General features: G+C 39.3%; 1 protein-coding gene across 2 annotated transcripts in view; it reads left to right on the top strand.

Moving 5' to 3' along the window:
* SGCE (sarcoglycan epsilon) overlaps nucleotides 1-16,114 on the top strand; it is a 193,345-nt gene extending 177,231 nt beyond the window's left edge. For both annotated transcript variants that reach the window (XM_053714063.1, XM_053714062.1), the window contains one exon: nucleotides 15,606-16,114. In XM_053714063.1, coding sequence (XP_053570038.1) covers nucleotides 15,606-15,622 — 17 coding nt within the window. In that variant the 3' untranslated portion in view covers nucleotides 15,623-16,114. The remainder of the gene's footprint in view (nucleotides 1-15,605) is intronic.
* Nucleotides 16,115-17,576: the final 1,462 nt, after the last annotated feature.

Here is a 17,576-nt window from a genome sequence, read left to right as displayed (position 1 = left end):
CATACATTGTGCTTTATTTCATACATGTGGTGAGAGTCCACAATCAATTACTCCTGGGAACTAATACCTAAGCTGTGGAGTCCACAAGTAATAACATAAAGGGAGGGATTTAAAAAAATATAAATCAAAAAATCTTAATGAGACAGCTCCCTGAAGAACCTTTCTACAAAGGCTGCCTCAGAAGAAGCAAAAACATCAAAATGGTAGAATTTTGTAAACGTATGCAAAGAAGACCAAGAAGCTGCCTTGCAAATTTGATCAACTGAAGCCTCATTCTTAAAAGCCCAAGAAGTTGCAACTGGCCTAGTAGAATGAGCAGTAATCTGTTGCGGTGGAGGCTGACCTGCCTCCACGTAAGCCTTGTGAATATAAAGTTTCAACCAAGAGTCTAAAGAAACAGCAGAAGCTTTCTGATCCATACTAGGACCAGAAAAAAGATTTAACAAACTAGTCCTTAGTAGCATTAACATAATGTTTCAATGCCCTAACAACATCCAAACAATTAAATGATCTCTCTGAAGCATTCTTATGATTAGGACACAAAAAGGGAACAATATTTCTGCTAATGTTTTGTGAAGAAACAACCTTAGGCAAAAAATCAAATAAAGTCTGTAAAACAGCCTTATCTCTTTCAAAACTCAGAAACTCTTCTAGCAGAAGAAATAGCTAAAAGAAATAACACTTTCCAAGAAAGTATTTTTTTTTTATTTTAATAGTTTTTTATTTGATTTAAAAGAAAAAGATAACAATTGGGGTCACGCAGGACCCCTGCTCAAATATCTGTAAACATGAAGTACATACACATATATCCAGGGAGGAATAGCGCACATTAAACACATAAGAAAATAATGTTATATAAATCGTAGTTCCATACCCAAAGAATAAGCAACAAAATTCAAATCGGTGAGAACACGTATTTATAAAATAAGAAGGATTGAGGCGAAAGTAGTCCGCCTAGTTGGAACCCTAGAATGGGTTCTGCTTCAGGGGGGGGGGGCACTATATCATGTTCCCCGGGATACCACCTACAAGGGAAGTGAGGTGACCCAGACTGTATTAGTATGCGCTTGAAACACCTATTTTTGGGGCGCTTAGTATGGTGAGCCAGAACATAGAACATGTTAACACTAGCATATTAAAGATGCAACACATTATAAATGAACCGGGGCTATTGGTATCAGCATAGGAGCTAAAGGAAAATTCCCATAGCGAATAATGGCACAGTGAGACAGCATTGGGATAAGGGTTGTGAACAGCAATAAACATGAAGCATACTTGTAGCGATTATGCAGGTAACATATAAACAAAAACAATCGGAATGATGGGCACATGACAGAGAATTGTGGATATCAAGATATAGCATTCATGTTTACATGAGCTAAATAGCCAGCACCAGTCTGAAGACTATCTGTATTCCCCCACATTCATAAGCTGCAAGTATATTGACATTGCCATTATGCTATCAGTAACTACGAGGCAGTACAGGTTCAGTAACAGGTAATATACACTTAAAGAGCGGTGATTCAGACCTGTGGTCATCATATTCCTTTATCTCAAGAATTCTTAGAGGTGTAATTGCAAACAAAGGCTTAAGTCTAAAACCCGTAGTTATATCTAATAAATAGAGCAGTCATAAACAAGAGTTCAAGGCTCAAGTCTACAGTTATATTCAGTGGGAGGCCATGAGTCCACTCAGGAGACTGCCTGAACCCACAAAGGATCATACCTTCAACCTATTCCAGTCTTATTATTAGGGCCCCAGGAAGGAGAGAATAAAAAATGCTGCTCTACCAGCTCCAGAAACAGCAGCTCTTGTCTCATGTAGGTCGCTTCAATTTTTATTTCAATCAGCAGTTCCGAGGATACCTGACGTTGAGCCTCTGGCTTCCGCGCGTGGCCCATGGCACATCTCTCTGCCGCAGGCTCACCCGCAGGCCTTTGAGTGAACGGTCTCACCCTTGCATGGACTTGACCCGCAACTCTATTGTTTTGCCCTGCTTGTACCCTCACAGACAACTCACTGTGGGCCAATGTAGATGAAGGTGCTCTCCTCCCAGTGGACCCCCGGCTTTTGGGGTCAAATACAACTCACTTGCTGGGGCTCTGGGTAGGGAGTTTCCCTCTCCTGTCTTCTTGTAGCGCTGCCGCTGCTGCCCCATCCACTGAGGACCCACGCGTTCGGGAGCGTGTAACTGCATTCACCGCTTCTGTGACCTGGGTGAGCTGCTCCAAAAAAAGTGCCTGAAGGGTCTAGTACGACACACGTGCCATATTTTTAGTTATCAGGGGATGTTCCACTTGCTGTCAGTCACAACCCTTTGCAGAAAGGTCGGGTGCCGGTCTCACAAAGGCTCAAACCTCTCGCCTTTGAGCTTTTGTTATGCCTTGTGCTGAGACTCTTTAAATGGGAAGGCTGCGATGGTGCGGCTAAGCCTCAGGAGTTGTGGCGTAGTTACAGATCTGCTATGGCGACTCCATTTCTGTCCCACCAGGTGTTCGAATAGCTATGGCGATTGCGTTGATAGCTTGTAGGGATAGTTAGCCATCTATTTATCACCTTGTAGCCAGATATTAGCTCCCTCAATGTTCATAGACCTAATTTCTAAGATTTAGCTACCCGGAGCTTCACACTGTTGCGGCCATGTTGGTTGCCAGCCGGCTCCGCTCAAAAAGTATTTTAATATCCATCTTACGCACTGGTTCAAAAGTAGGAGCCTGCAAAACCCGTAACACCAAGTTAAGATTACATGGAGGAGAAATTGGTTTGATTACAGGTTTAATACAGACCAGAGCCTGAACAAAACCATGAATATCAGGAAGATAAGCAATCTTTCTGGGGAACAAAACTGAAAGAACAGAAATCTGCCCTTTCAGAGAACTAGCAGATATGCCCTTATCCAGACCATCCTGCAAGAACTGCAAAATCCTAGGAATTCTGATAGAATGCTAGGGACAAAAACATGATCTATACACCAACTAATAAAGGCCTTCCAGACCTTGTGATAGATTCTTCTAGTTACAGGTTTAAGAGCCAGAATCAATGTTTCAATCACAGAATCAGAGAAACCCCTATGTCTAAGGACTAAGCATTCAATTTCCATGCCATCAAGTTCAGAGACTTTAAATCTGGGTGAAAAAAGGACCTTGAGGCAGAAGGTCTGACCGCAAAAGCAGAGGCCAAGAAGGGCAGCTGGACATCGAAACCAGATCCACAGACCAAATCCTGTGAGGCCACGCTGGGGCAATCAGGGTTACAGATGACTTCTCTAAGCTTATCTTGGAAATTACCCTGGGAAAAGTACCAGGGGTGGAAACAGATAAGCAGGCTGAAAAGACCAAGGAACTACTAGAGCATCCACTAACTCTTCCTGAGGATCCCTGGACCTCGCAAATTAAATGGGAAGTTTGTTGTTCAAATGAGAAACCATAAGATTTATCTCTGGGAGACCCCAAAGATCCACAATGTGATTGAACACATCCTGGTGAAGAGATCACTCCCCTGGATGTAGAGATTGACGACTGAGAAACTCTTCCTCCCAGTTGTAAATCCCTGTAATATGAATCACAGAGGCTAGAGAAGAATTTGTTTCTGCCCATGAAAAAATCTGAGACACCTCCAGCTCAAGAACATTGATTGGTAACCTCGCCTCCCAAGGATCACAAACTCCCTGTGCTGTCAGAGACCCTCAAACAGCTCCCAAGCCTGAAAGACTTTCATCTGTAGTGATCACATGGGTAGGATGAGCAAAAGAAGCCCCCTGAATAATAAACCGATGATCCAACCACCAAGTTAAAGACTGACTTGTACTGGGAACCAAAAATATCCTTTGAGATAGCTGAGTATATTCTCTGCACCATTGTCACAACATACAAAGCTAAAGAGGCCTGTTGAAAATGAGCTAATGGAATTGCATCTGAAGCTGCAATCATGAGACCTAGAACTTCCATACAAAGAACAACTGAGGGAAATGAGATAGACTGAAGGTTCAAACAAGCTGACACCAATTTTAACCTCTCTGCTCTGATAGAGAAAGACTCACGATTACCAAATCTATTTAAAATCTTGTCTGAGGAAGGAAGAACCTTTGGAAAATTGATCCTCCAACCATGCTGTTGAAAAAACAACAAGAGTTGGCTGGTGTGAGATTCTGCTAAAGGAAAAGATGGAGCTTTAACTAAGATGTCATCTAGGTATGGAAACACTGCAATACCCTGAGACCTAATACCAAACAAAAGGGCACCCAGAATATTTGTGAATATTCTTGGAGCCGTAGCCAGACCAAATGGAAGAGCATAATATTGCAAATGCATGTACAGAAAGACAAAACTCAGAAACTGGAAATGATGTTTGTGAATAGGAATATGAAGGTAAGCATCCTTTAATTCTATTGTGGACATAAACTGACCTTGCTGAACAAAAGGAAGAATAGTCTGAATGGTTTCCATTCTGAAAGATGAAATCCTTACAAGCCTGTTCAGAGCCTTCAGATCTAAAACTGGTTTGAAGTACCTTCCTTCTTTGGAACAATGAAGAGATTTGAATAAAATCGGAACTGGAACATTCGCTTCCATATCTTCCAGAACCAGAAGTGCTCTGCTTTTTAGCAGAGGAGTCAACTTTTTGTTCCATATTCTGAGGAAAGGAACGAAAATGATTAGAAGCTTTAGATTTCCCTCTAGACTTTCTGTCCTGAGGAAGAAAATCCCTGTAGATATAATAGAATATAAATCAGAACCAAATATTTTTTTTTCCCTGAAAGGAAAGAGATAATAATCTAGATATATATCAGATATCAGCAGACCAGGATTTAAGCCATACGGGTCTCCTGGCAAAGACTGCCAAATACATGCTTTTGAAATTAATTTTCATAATATCAAATACAGCATCACATATAAAAGAATTGGAACTCTTGAGTAAACTCAAAAGATTTGCACTAGCAGAGTCATCAAAATACTGCTTTGAAAGACCAGTAATATGTTTACATATAAAACAGCAACTTTTAGGAGATCCAGTGCACGTGAAGACAGGGACTCTGCCTACCCCTCCAATCACATATACTAAGACCAAATGTCCACAGCACTGTATTTTCTTCTGATTCTTTATTTAAACAGACATAGAAAAAGCGACATTTCGAGTCTAACGACTCTTATTCATGCTAGTTACATAGTACACTGATACACTCTTTTAAAACCCTCTATTTTCGCGCCAACCACCAAACTATGTGGCTCTGCTGCCATCTACTGGTAGAAATAAATATAACATATTAAAACCATATTATTGTGCAATAGATTGCTTACTCTTAAATGTGACTTAGCCATATATACATATTATAGTATTTCTTTGTATTCACTTTATATTCCAATTTAAACTGGAATGTTATACCAACTTCATATGCCAGAATACAAATATCTGTAATCACTTTTATATCAAATAGAAATATATGATTACCACTTTTATATCTATACCAATACTTATACAAATACTTTTAAAAATATTGACCAGTCAAATTCCCTATTTAGGCCCTTGGGTGTCATACTTTTTTGTTTAAGTAACTTCTCCCTATTCATCCCACTTCTTTGTGGATTTACATGATCTATTATTTGCCAGGCCTGTGATAGGATATGCCAACACCGATCAAATATAAGGTGTATAAATTTAGAAGCACCAGTGTCCAACCATTTCTTAAAGTGTGGACATCAAATCAGCCAATTGAGAGGCAAATAATAGATCATGTAAATCCACAAAGAAATGGGATGAATAGGGAGAAGTTACTTAAACAAAAAGAAATGTTTTGGGTGCATGAGCTAGAAAGTATGACACCCAAGGGCCTAAATAGGGAATTTGACTGGTCAATATTTTTATAAGTATTTGTATAAGTATTGGTATAGATATAAAAGTGGTAATCATATATTTCTATTTGATATAAACGTGATAACAGATATTTGTATTCTGGCATATGAAGTAGGTATAACAGTTTGCATTTGAATATAAAGTGAATACAAAGAAATACTATAATATGTATATATGGCTAAGTCACATTTAAGAGTAAGCAATCTATTGTACAATAATATGGTTCTAATATTTAATATTTTTTTCTACCAGTTGAAAGACCAGTAAGTAGACACAGCATTAATTCTAAACATAAGCCCCATAAATGAGCTGGAGAAGGCACTTCAGCTTTTTTACAATAAGGACACCTAATAGTGGTAAAGTTCAGGAGACGTAGTTTCTTGGGTGGATTTAGGGATAAGTTCAGACTGCTCCATTATAGCATATGGTAAAGCAATGCAATAAACACGATAACCCATTAAAAAAGCTCTTGAGGAATGGAAATCACCCCTCCTAAGTAGCTTTTAAAATAAACTTACACATACAATGCTGAACTGCAAAACAAAGCAAGAGACATCAACATAACATCCAAAGTCAGATAACACTCATCAGAATAAATAACTTGCGTGAAAAAACCTAACTGCTAAAGAGGAATTTAGCATGGCAAAACCCGACGTGTGCATAGCCGAGAACAAATGTGCGCTAAACCGACGTGCAAGTTAACTATTGAAATACTAAAGGGACATGCCCTGGCCCAACAAGTGTTAACCTGACATGTACAACCACTACGTGTGTCAGTTTAATACGAACAAAGCGCACCAAAAAAGCTGACATGCGCAAAACAGCAAGGAAATAGTGAAAAGTATCTGTCCAGGGCCATATATATATATATATGTATATATATATATATATATATATATATATATATATAATTCCAAAAAGAGGCAGGCACTCTCCGTTTGAACTTCAAAATGATTTTACTTAGTGACGTTTCGGGGTTTCACCCCCGTCCTCAGACTTACAACAATAGTGAACAAACACAGTGATATACTTATACCCCCCTAACACCAATTATGCCATCAATATATCAATAATATAATAAACCAATAACCAAGCGTTAGCAAATACAGTCACCTATGCTCCATCGTGATCAGGCTCACAGTGGTGCAAACCCGGTGCTTCCATTACGTCATCTGTATGGAGACAGTGCTCTCTAGTGAATCACACCCCCGGAAGCCGCCAACCACCTACCTCTGCCAACCACAGCAAAAGAACGTCATCAACAGACGTTGTATGTAGCTGGAGGCTTAATTCCCAGTGATCGTTTAGCCAACTATGTGATCCTATGTAAAAAAGTAAACATTAAAAACATTGTCAATACAACATATTATACATAATTTAAAATATCATTTCTCCATCAAAACTATTTCTACTCATTGTATTATATTAGGATGTCGCATATATACAAATACTCCCAATTATACATCGCTATCTATCATAAGGATTTACACTCAATATTACCCCTGCATTCCGCTATTCTATGCTCCATACTAGAGTTCGCTAAATTGGAAATAAACACATAAGTAAAGTAGTGATGTCACATATTACAACACTATAGGAAGATATTTTGAATAACATTTCTAGAAGACCCTTCCAGAAAGACATTTTCAGAAAAACCTTTTCAGAAAAAACACTGCCAATCTAGCTTTACGTTCAGGCCCTTAGGGGTCAAGGTGTCTAATTCATATGTCCATCTGGACTCCTTCTGTAGTAGCAAATTACCCCTGTCACCACCTCTTCTCAGTGCAGGGACATGATCAATTAGGGTATATCTTAAGTCACAGACATTATGCCCGCTCTCCAAAAAGTGGCGGGCAACTGGTTGATCCGATTCACCCTTCTTAATTGCCCTTCTGATTGAGCTTTTATGATTTGCCATACGTATTCGTAGGTTATCATTAGTTTTACCCACGTAAAATAAACTACATGGGCAATGCAGCAGGTAGACTACATGGGTGGTAGTACATGTCATCCTGTGTCTGTGTGTGTATCTTTTTCTGCTTCTTGGGTGATGGAAACATTTTCCGGTTATTAACCCGTTACAGGTGGTGCAGCCACTACATCTATAACATCCTGGCTTGACATCCTCCAACCATGTCCTATTAGTGTAGCAGTGAACCGGGTCCGTGAGCTGTAGGATATCTTTCAAAGATTTTCCTCTTCGGTACCCAATCCTAGGTTCACCCATCCCTTTAAAAGGAAGGGTATCCTCTAGACGTAGAATTTTCCAATTCTGTTTTAGAATGGTGTTAAGGCCATTCTTGTCAGCCGCATATGTTGTCACCAGGGTCATCTTATCTTGTTCCACCATCAGTCGCTCAGGGACATTCTCAGAGTATACTTCACTGATGTGTTTTTCCAATAAACCCTTACGATAACCTCTCCTCAAGAAGCGCTCCTTCATCTCATCTGTTTGTCTTGCTGCCCGTCCTTCTTCGGTGTTATTCCTTTTAACCCTTACAAATTGGGATTTTGGTAGCGCCTTCTTCAGTGCCGGGGGATGACAGCTGGTTGCTTCTAGAAGAGAATTTTTATCAGTGGCTTTTCGGAACAAAGTGGTCCCTAGACCATCATCAGTTTTGAAAATCTTTAAGTCAAGGAATTCTATCACCTCCTGGTTCCAGTTCATTTTGAACTTGAGTGTTCTGTGCTCAGTGTTTAGTTCATTAAACCAGCTGAGTAGATCCTGTTCGTCTCCAGACCAGATCACTATGAGATCATCAATAAATCTCTTGAAGTAAAGGATCTCCCTCCTCTTAAAACACTCGGTCCCATGATCTTCAAATTCTGCCATAAATAGGTTTGCATAAGATGGGGCCACATTGGACCCCATCGCTGTTCCCATCAGCTGTTGGTAGTATTGCTGTTCAAATCTGAAATAGTTCTTTTTTAGACAGGTCTCAAGGAGGTCAAGGATGAACTCCACCGGGGGTCCTATATAGGGACTTCTCAATAGTTGTTTTCTTATGGCCAACAAACCCTCTTCATGGGGGATCACCGTGTACAAGCTAGTGACATCCAGGGTCACTAGCCATTCACCTCCCTTCAATCTGATCTTCACAAGGGAATCAATAACATCCTTTGAATCTTTGATGTAGGTCCTCATACCATGCACGTATGGTTGCAGCAAACTATCTACATAGATGGCCAGTGGTTGCAATAGTGAGTCAACCGCCGAGACAATCGGCCTCCCCGGCGGTCTCTCCAGGCTCTTATGTACCTTAGGGAGTGTGTAGAAGATTGGGATTTTTGGGTAATCCTTGATTAGGTATCCCAATGTATCCTGTGTGATGATGCCATCCTCAAAAGCCTCCTTTAGGTAATCGTCAATCTCCTTTTTAAACCTGTCCGTGGGATCCCTAGGTAGCCTAGAATATACAGCTACATCATCCAATTGTACCAGGATTTCATCCCTATAATAGGCATAGTCAAGTAAAACAATAGCACCACCCTTGTCCGCCTTCCTTATTACTATAGTTCTATCCTTGGCTAGTGCTTTAAGAGAGTCTCTTTCTGCTTTAGTAAGATTAAACCTTACCTGTTGTCTTTGATCTTGAACAGATTCTTGCATCTCTTTTTCCAGCACTTTGCAGAAGGTTTGGATACTAGTGTTGTTACTCCTAGGATCAAAGGTGCTCTTCTTTCTAAACTCCACCACCTGTTCAGTACTATTATGGCCAAAATGTTCCTTAAGTTTCAACATCCTCTGGAATCTTTGTAGATCAATATGCAGGTCAAAGTAATCTGTAAAGCCCGTAGGTACAAAGGATAGTCCCCTTTTCAGGAGTCTCAGGTCAGTTTCTGATAATGTTCTTTGGCTTAGGTTAATGACAATGTTATCCTCCTCTAGTACCTCCGGCGTGGTGGTCTTCCTCTTGTTTTGCCCCCTCCTCGGGTGGGGGCGTCCCCTCCGGTGTTTTTTGACCTCGTAGTCACCCCTTCTTGATATTGTGATCCAGTCTGTGGTCCTCCTACAACCACATCCTCAGAGTCAGTCCCTGAGCCTGAACTATCCACTGTGGTGAGGTTAGCTGGTCTTCTGGCCCTAAATCTCCTGGGCCTAAATTCACGTATACGCTGTCTCTCCTCTGGTTTTAGGGTCCATTTATATACCTTACGTTCGCGATAATCTTCCTGTACTGCCTCAAATTTTCTATTTTTGAATGCAGTGAGTTCCTTCTGGTACTGAGTCAGCTGAGTCTGTAACTTAGTTGTCCAGATTTAGGGCCAGAAGACCAGCTAACCTCACCACAGTGGATAGTTCAGGCTCAGGGACTGACTCTGAGGATGTGGTTGTAGGAGGACCACAGACTGGATCACAATATCAAGAAGGGGTGACTACGAGGTCAAAAAACGCCGGAGGGGACGCCCCCACCCGAGGAGGGGGCAAAACAAGAGGAAGACCACCACGCCGGAGGTACTAGAGGAGGATAACATTGTCATTAACCTAAGCCAAAGAACATTATCAGAAACTGACCTGAGACTCCTGAAAAGGGGACTATCCTTTGTACCTACTGGCTTTACAGATTACTTTGACCTGCATATTGATCTACAAAGATTCCAGAGGATGTTGAAACTTAAGGAACATTTTGGCCATAATAGTACTGAACAGGTGGTGGAGTTTAGAAAGAAGAGCACCTTTGATCCTAGGAGTAACAACACTAGTATCCAAACCTTCTGCAAAGTGCTGGAAAAAGAGATGCAAGAATCTGTTCAAGATCAAAGACAACAGGTAAGGTTTAATCTTACTAAAGCAGAAAGAGACTCTCTTAAAGCACTAGCCAAGGATAGAACTATAGTAATAAGGAAGGCGGACAAGGGTGGTGCTATTGTTTTACTTGACTATGCCTATTATAGGGATGAAATCCTGGTACAATTGGATGATGTAGCTGTATATTCTAGGCTACCTAGGGATCCCACAGACAGGTTTAAAAAGGAGATTGACGATTACCTAAAGGAGGCTTTTGAGGAAGGCATCATCACACAGGATACATTGGGATACCTAATCAAGGATTACCCAAAAATCCCAATCTTCTACACACTCCCTAAGGTACATAAGAGCCTGGAGAGACCGCCGGGGAGGCCGATTGTCTCGGCGGTTGACTCACTATTGCAACCACTGGCCATCTATGTAGATAGTTTGCTGCAACCATACATGCATGGTATGAGCACCTACATCAAGGATTCAAAGGATGTTATTGATTCCCTTGTGAAGATCAGATTGAAGGGAGGGGAATGGCTAGTGACCCTGGATGTCACTAGCTTGTACACGGTGATCCCCCATGAAGAGGGTTTGTCGGCCATAAGAAAACAACTATTGAGAAGTCCCTATATATAGGCTGACCATATTGCCGCTTTAAGAAGGAACACATATGAAAAATACATATGTGAGGGTTCTTATACAAAACTATTTCTTTAAACAGCCCTGAAAACAGCCCTGACATATGTATTTTTCATATGCGTCCCTTTTTAAAGCGGCAATATGGTCAGCCTACTATATAGGACCCCCGGTGGAGTTCATCCTTGACCTCCTTGAGACCTGTCTAAAAAAGAACTATTTCAGATTTGAACAGCAATACTACCAACAGCTGATGGGAACAGCGATGGGGTCCAATGTGGCCCCATCTTATGCAAACCTATTTATGGCAGAATTTGAAGATCATGGGACCGAGTGTTTTAAGAGGAGGGAGATCCTTTACTTCAAGAGATTTATTGATGATCTCATAGTGATCTGGTCTGGAGACGAACAGGATCTACTCAGCTGGTTTAATGAACTAAACACTGAGCACAGAACACTCAAGTTCAAAATGAACTGGAACCAGGAGGTGATAGAATTCCTTGACTTAAAGATTTTCAAAACTGATGATGGTCTAGGGACCACTTTGTTCCGAAAAGCCACTGATAAAAATTCTCTTCTAGAAGCAACCAGCTGTCATCCCCCGGCACTGAAGAAGGCGCTACCAAAATCCCAATTTGTAAGGGTTAAAAGGAATAACACAGAAGAAGGACGGGCAGCAAGACAAACAGATGAGATGAAGGAGCGCTTCTTGAGGAGAGGTTATCGTAAGGGTTTATTGGAAAAACACATCAGTGAAGTATACTCTGAGAATGTCCCTGAGCGACTGATGGTGGAACAAGATAAGATGACCCTGGTGACAACATATGCGGCTGACAAGAATGGCCTTAACACCATTCTAAAACAGAATTGGAAAATTCTACGTCTAGAGGATACCCTCCCTTTTAAAGGGATGGGTGAACCTAGGATTGGGTACCGAAGAGGAAAATCTTTGAAAGATATCCTACAGCTCACGGACCGGTTCACTGCTACACTAATAGGACATGGTTGGAGGATGTCAAGCCAGGATGTTATAGATGTAGTGGCTGCACCACCTGTAACGGGTTAATAACCGGAAAATTTTTCCATCACCCAAGAAGCAGAAAAAGATACACACACAGACACAGGATGACATGTACTACCACCCATGTAGTCTACCTGCTGCATTGTCCATGTAGTTTATTTTACGTGGGTAAAACTAATGATAACCTATGAATACGTATGGCAAATCATAAAAGCTCAATCAGAAGGGCAATTAAGAAGGGTGAATCGGATCAACCATTTGCCCGCCACTTTTTGGAGAGCGGGCATAATGTCTGTGACTTAAGATATACCCTAATTGATCATGTCCCTGCACTGAGAAGAGGTGGTGACAGGGGTAATTTGCTACTACAGAAGGAGTCCAGATGGACATATGAATTAGACACCTTGACCCCTAAGGGCCTGAACGTAAAGCTAGTTTGGCAGTGTTTTTTCTGAAAAGGTTTTTCTGAAAATGTCTTTCTGGAAGGGTCTTCTAGAAATGTTATTCAAAATATCTTCCTATAGTGTTGTAATATGTGACATCACTACTTTACTTATGTGTTTATTTCCAATTTAGCGAACTCTAGTATGGAGCATAGAATAGCGGAATGCAGGGGTAATATTGAGTGTAAATCCTTATGATAGATAGCGATGTATATTTGGGAGTATTTGTATATATGCGACATCCTAATATAATACAATGAGTAGAAATAGTTTTGATGGAGAAATGATATTTTAAATTATGTATAATATGTTGTATTGACAATGTTTTTAATGTTTACTTTTTTACATAGGATCACATAGTTGGCTAAACGATCACTGGGAATTAAGCCTCCAGCTACATACAACGTCTGTTGATGACGTTCTTTTGCTGTGGTTGGCAGAGGTAGGTGGTTGGCGGCTTCCGGGGGTGTGATTCACTAGAGAGCGCTGTCTCCATACAGATGACGTAATGGAAGCGCCGGGTGTGCACCGCTGTGAGCCTGATCACGATGGAGCATAGGTGACTGTATTTGCTAACGCTTGGTTATTGGTTTATTATATTATTGATATATTGATGGCATAATTGGTGTTAGGGGGGTATAAGTATATCACTGTGTTTGTTCACTATTGTTGTAAGTCTGAGGACGGGGGTGAAACCCCGAAACGTCACTAAGTAAAATCATTTTGAAGTTCAAACGGAGAGTGCCTGCCTCTTTTTGGAATTGTGTACTATTTTGCTGTGCACCCCGGACTATGATTGAGAGTGCTTTTACCTCTGGATTTGTTATATATATATATATATATATATATATATATATATATATACTTAAAAAGTGCCAATAACATAGCTATAGGAGTGTCTAAATGTTAATAAGTGATACCAATAGACACTCATTCACTAGCAAACAAGCAGCAAACAGTCAAACCAGTTCTGAAATATATCAGCAGAGGTTATGGAATAGGAGTATATTGTAGATCCATGAAGAGAGGCAAAAGACAAGTCCCTGTGACCAATATAGGAGGGTTTATGAAAAATTTCCCATAAGGTGTAAAAATAATCACAAACCATACCCCATATTTCTTCTCTCCAACAAGCACTGTACTCTCAACAACCCTCAATATAGACTGAAAACACCTGAGGAATCAAATGCACATCTTCTTCATTCTTTAACCACCTCCAGCAGAGGCAAAGTAAAGATTGAGGAATGTGTGAGGTGGGAGGGGTTTTATTGACCTCTTGGGATTTGGGAGTCTTTGCCTCCTCCTAGTGGTAAAGAAGAGTAATTTCCAGGAGTATTGGATCGTGGACTCTCACCATCTGTATGTGTATGTGTAAAAGTACCGTAATTAAATGTCAAAATTGTTTTTGAATGAAAAAAAGCTTAAAGGGACATTCCGGTCAAAAATTAACTGCACATAGATGAATTACATATTTGAATAGAAACATATTTGCAATACACATGTATTGGCAAAAATGCTTCTTGTAAAAGTTATTACTGTTTTAGTGTTAACATATTTCTCTGCACTTGCATGTGAAACATAGCTAGATATTCTCAGTGCACAAGCATTGTATATACTGCAGCTGCTCAGAGTGCCAGTGTGGCTTGTATCATTTCAGTAATTAATAAATTGAGTCATTACCAGATGGTACTAGCACCTAAGGTACGCTGAGCAACTCCTGTGTTTAAAATGCTGGTGCACAGTGCATACTTAAATATAATTTGAAACATCTATAGCTTTTATTAGAAGCATTTTTGCTAATACATGTATATGACAAGAATGCTTCTACTCAAAACTGAAACACATCTATGTGGATTCCAATTTTGGCTTGAATAGCCCTTTTAAGAGACATGAAACCCAAATTATTTATTTCATGATTTAGAAAGAGCACAACTTTCCAATTTACTTCTATTATCTTATTTATTTGTTATTCTATTATCTTATTTGTATTATCTTCTATTATCTTATTTGTATCTTATTCTCTCTATATACTTTGTTGAAAAACATTTAAGTAGACCCAGTAGCTGCTGATTGGTGGTTGCACACTGATGCCTCATGTGATTGGCTCTCCCATGCACATTGCTATTTAAAATGGTATTCTATATAAATCATGAAATAAATATTTGGAGTTTCATGTCCCTTTAAAGGGATAGAAAGGTCAAAATTGAAATGTGCATGGGTGCATTTCAGTTTTAAATAAAAGCATTTTTCTAATATACTTCCATTTGCAAAATGTTTCTAATAAAAGTGATTACTGTTTTTCAGTAGCATACACACATATGCTGTGAGGCCCCATACACCAGTATTCAAACAGCACTCCTCAGAGAGTCAGCAATGGTTTGTATGACACAAATGAAGTCTTCACAGACACAATACACACCACTATCAGCTCTCTGAACTTGAATACTGGTGCACTCACAGCATATCTGCATATGCCACCGAGTAACAGTAGTAACTTCTACTAAAATAATTTTCACAAATGAAAGTATATTGCAAAAATGATTCTAAAATAGAAATGCACCCCTGTACATTTCAATTGTGACCTTTCTATCAGTTTACATTTTTACTGAAGCTATGAAGAAATATTTTTGCAGTCCATACTGCAGTATTCAAGTAGATTGGATGACACAGACATCTTCCACAGTAATCATTTTTGGTGAATGAGGACAAACCTTCACAAACCTAAAAGGAAAACATAGGTTTATTTAGCAAAGGGATATCCATATTTTAAATTATAATACAAGTGTTGTTCATGTCTTTTTTAATATGGTGATATTCAAATTTCACAATATCTTAACCAAGCTTGTCTTTTTGTATTATTTAATCTAATATAATATGGAAGGAAATAAGAATCTCAATTCTTTATATTTCCAGGTAAATGGTATCCCTGAAGAAAGGAAACTGACAGAAGAAATTAATTTATAACCATCACAAAATTGGACTAAAACATATTTTTTTGTATTCCTGGAGTTCCGCAGCAGTCGCACAGCAGTGTATTTTTGCATGATACATAATGTTTCAATAACAGAAAGTAATGACATTTTCATTTAATGTCAAACTCTTCTAATGTGTACTTTAATATTTTTTATGAACTTGAATGATTTTGGTTTTTATTTTTATAATTCTTACTGAAAGAAAAAACTATGCAGCGACAGTGCTGAGCAGATGTGCTACAGAAAACAATAATTGTACTAACTCGAGGAACCAAGAAGATTATTGTGATTTGTCAAAATGATAATGTACCCAAACTATTCTATATGAAGGCTCTGTACCCAATAATACTATACAACACAAAAACAGTAAGTACAGTTTCCTCCTGTGCATAAGTAACTGGGTTTGTTATTTCTTTTGCATTTAAATCAATAAAATAATTTCCCACTTCATATTCTATAATGTCAGTTTATATTTATCTACATTTAGACAAATTGCCACTTTTTTCAATTTTGCTGAAAAAAAACAAAATTTATGCTTACCTGATAAATTTCTTTCTTTTGCGATGTACCGAGTCCACGGATTCATCCTAACTTGTGGGATATTGTCCTTCCTGACAGGAAGTAGCAAAGAGAGCACCACAGCAGAGCTGTCTATATAGCTCCCCCCTTAACTCCACCCCCCCAGTCATTCGACCGAAGGCCAAGGAAGAAAAACATAATTTATGTAAGAACTTACCTGATAAATTCATTTCTTTCATATTAGCAAGAGTCCATGAGCTAGTGACGTATGGGATATACATTCCTACCAGGAGGGGCAAAGTTTCCCAAGCCTCAAAATGCCTATAAATACACCCCTCACCACACCCACAAATCAGTTTAACGAATAGCCAAGAAGTGGGGTGATAAGAAAAAAGTGTGAAAGCATAAAAAAATAAGGAATTGGAATAATTGTGCTTTATACAAAAAAATCATAACCACTACAAAAAAGGGTGGGCCTCATGGACTCTTGCTAACATGAAAGAAATGAATTTATCAGGTAAGTTCTTACATAAATTATGTTTTCTTTCATGTAATTAGCAAGAGTCCATGAGCTAGTGACGTATGGGATAATAAATACCCAAGATGTTGATCTTCCACGCAAGAGTCACTAGAGAGGGAGGGATAAAATAAAGACAGCCAATTCCGCTGAAAAATAATCCACACCCAAAACAAAGTTTAAATCTTATAATGAAAAAAACTGAAATTATAAGCAGAAGAATCAAACTGAAACAGCTGCCTGAAGTACTTTTCTACCAAAAACTGCTTCAGAAGAAGAAAACACATCAAAATGGTAGAATTTAGTAAAAGTATGCAAAGAAGACCAAGTTGCTGCTTTGCAAATCTGATCAACCGAAGCTTCATTCCTAAATGCCCAGGAAGTAGAGACTGACCTAGTCGAATGAGCTGTAATCCTTTGAGGCGGAGTTCTACCCGACAACATAAGCATGATGAATCAAAGACTTTAACCAAGATGCCAAGGAAATGGCAGAAGCCTTCTGACCTTTCCTAGAACCAGAAAAGATAACAAATAGACTAGAAGTCTTTCGGAAATCTTTAGTAGCTTCAACATAATATTTCAAAGCTCTAACTACATCCAAAGAATGCAACGATCTTTCCTTAGAATTCTTAGGATTAGGACACAATGAAGGAACCACAATTTCTCTACTAATGTTGTTAGAATTCACAACCTTAGGAAAAAATTTAAATGAAGTTCGCAACACCGCCTTATCCTGATGAAAAATCAGAAAAGGAGACTCACAAGAAAGAGCAGATAATTCAGAAACTCTTCTAGCAGAAGAGATGGCCAAAAGAAACAAAACTTTCCAAGAAAGTAATGTAATATCCAACGAATGCATAGGTTCAAACGGAGGAG

Source organism: Bombina bombina, chromosome 5 (assembly GCF_027579735.1).
Source record: "Bombina bombina isolate aBomBom1 chromosome 5, aBomBom1.pri, whole genome shotgun sequence".
Classification (NCBI taxonomy): Eukaryota; Metazoa; Chordata; class Amphibia; order Anura; family Bombinatoridae; genus Bombina; species Bombina bombina.
Note: the sequence above shows the minus strand (reverse complement) of the source record. Positions and strands in the feature narration are given on the sequence as shown.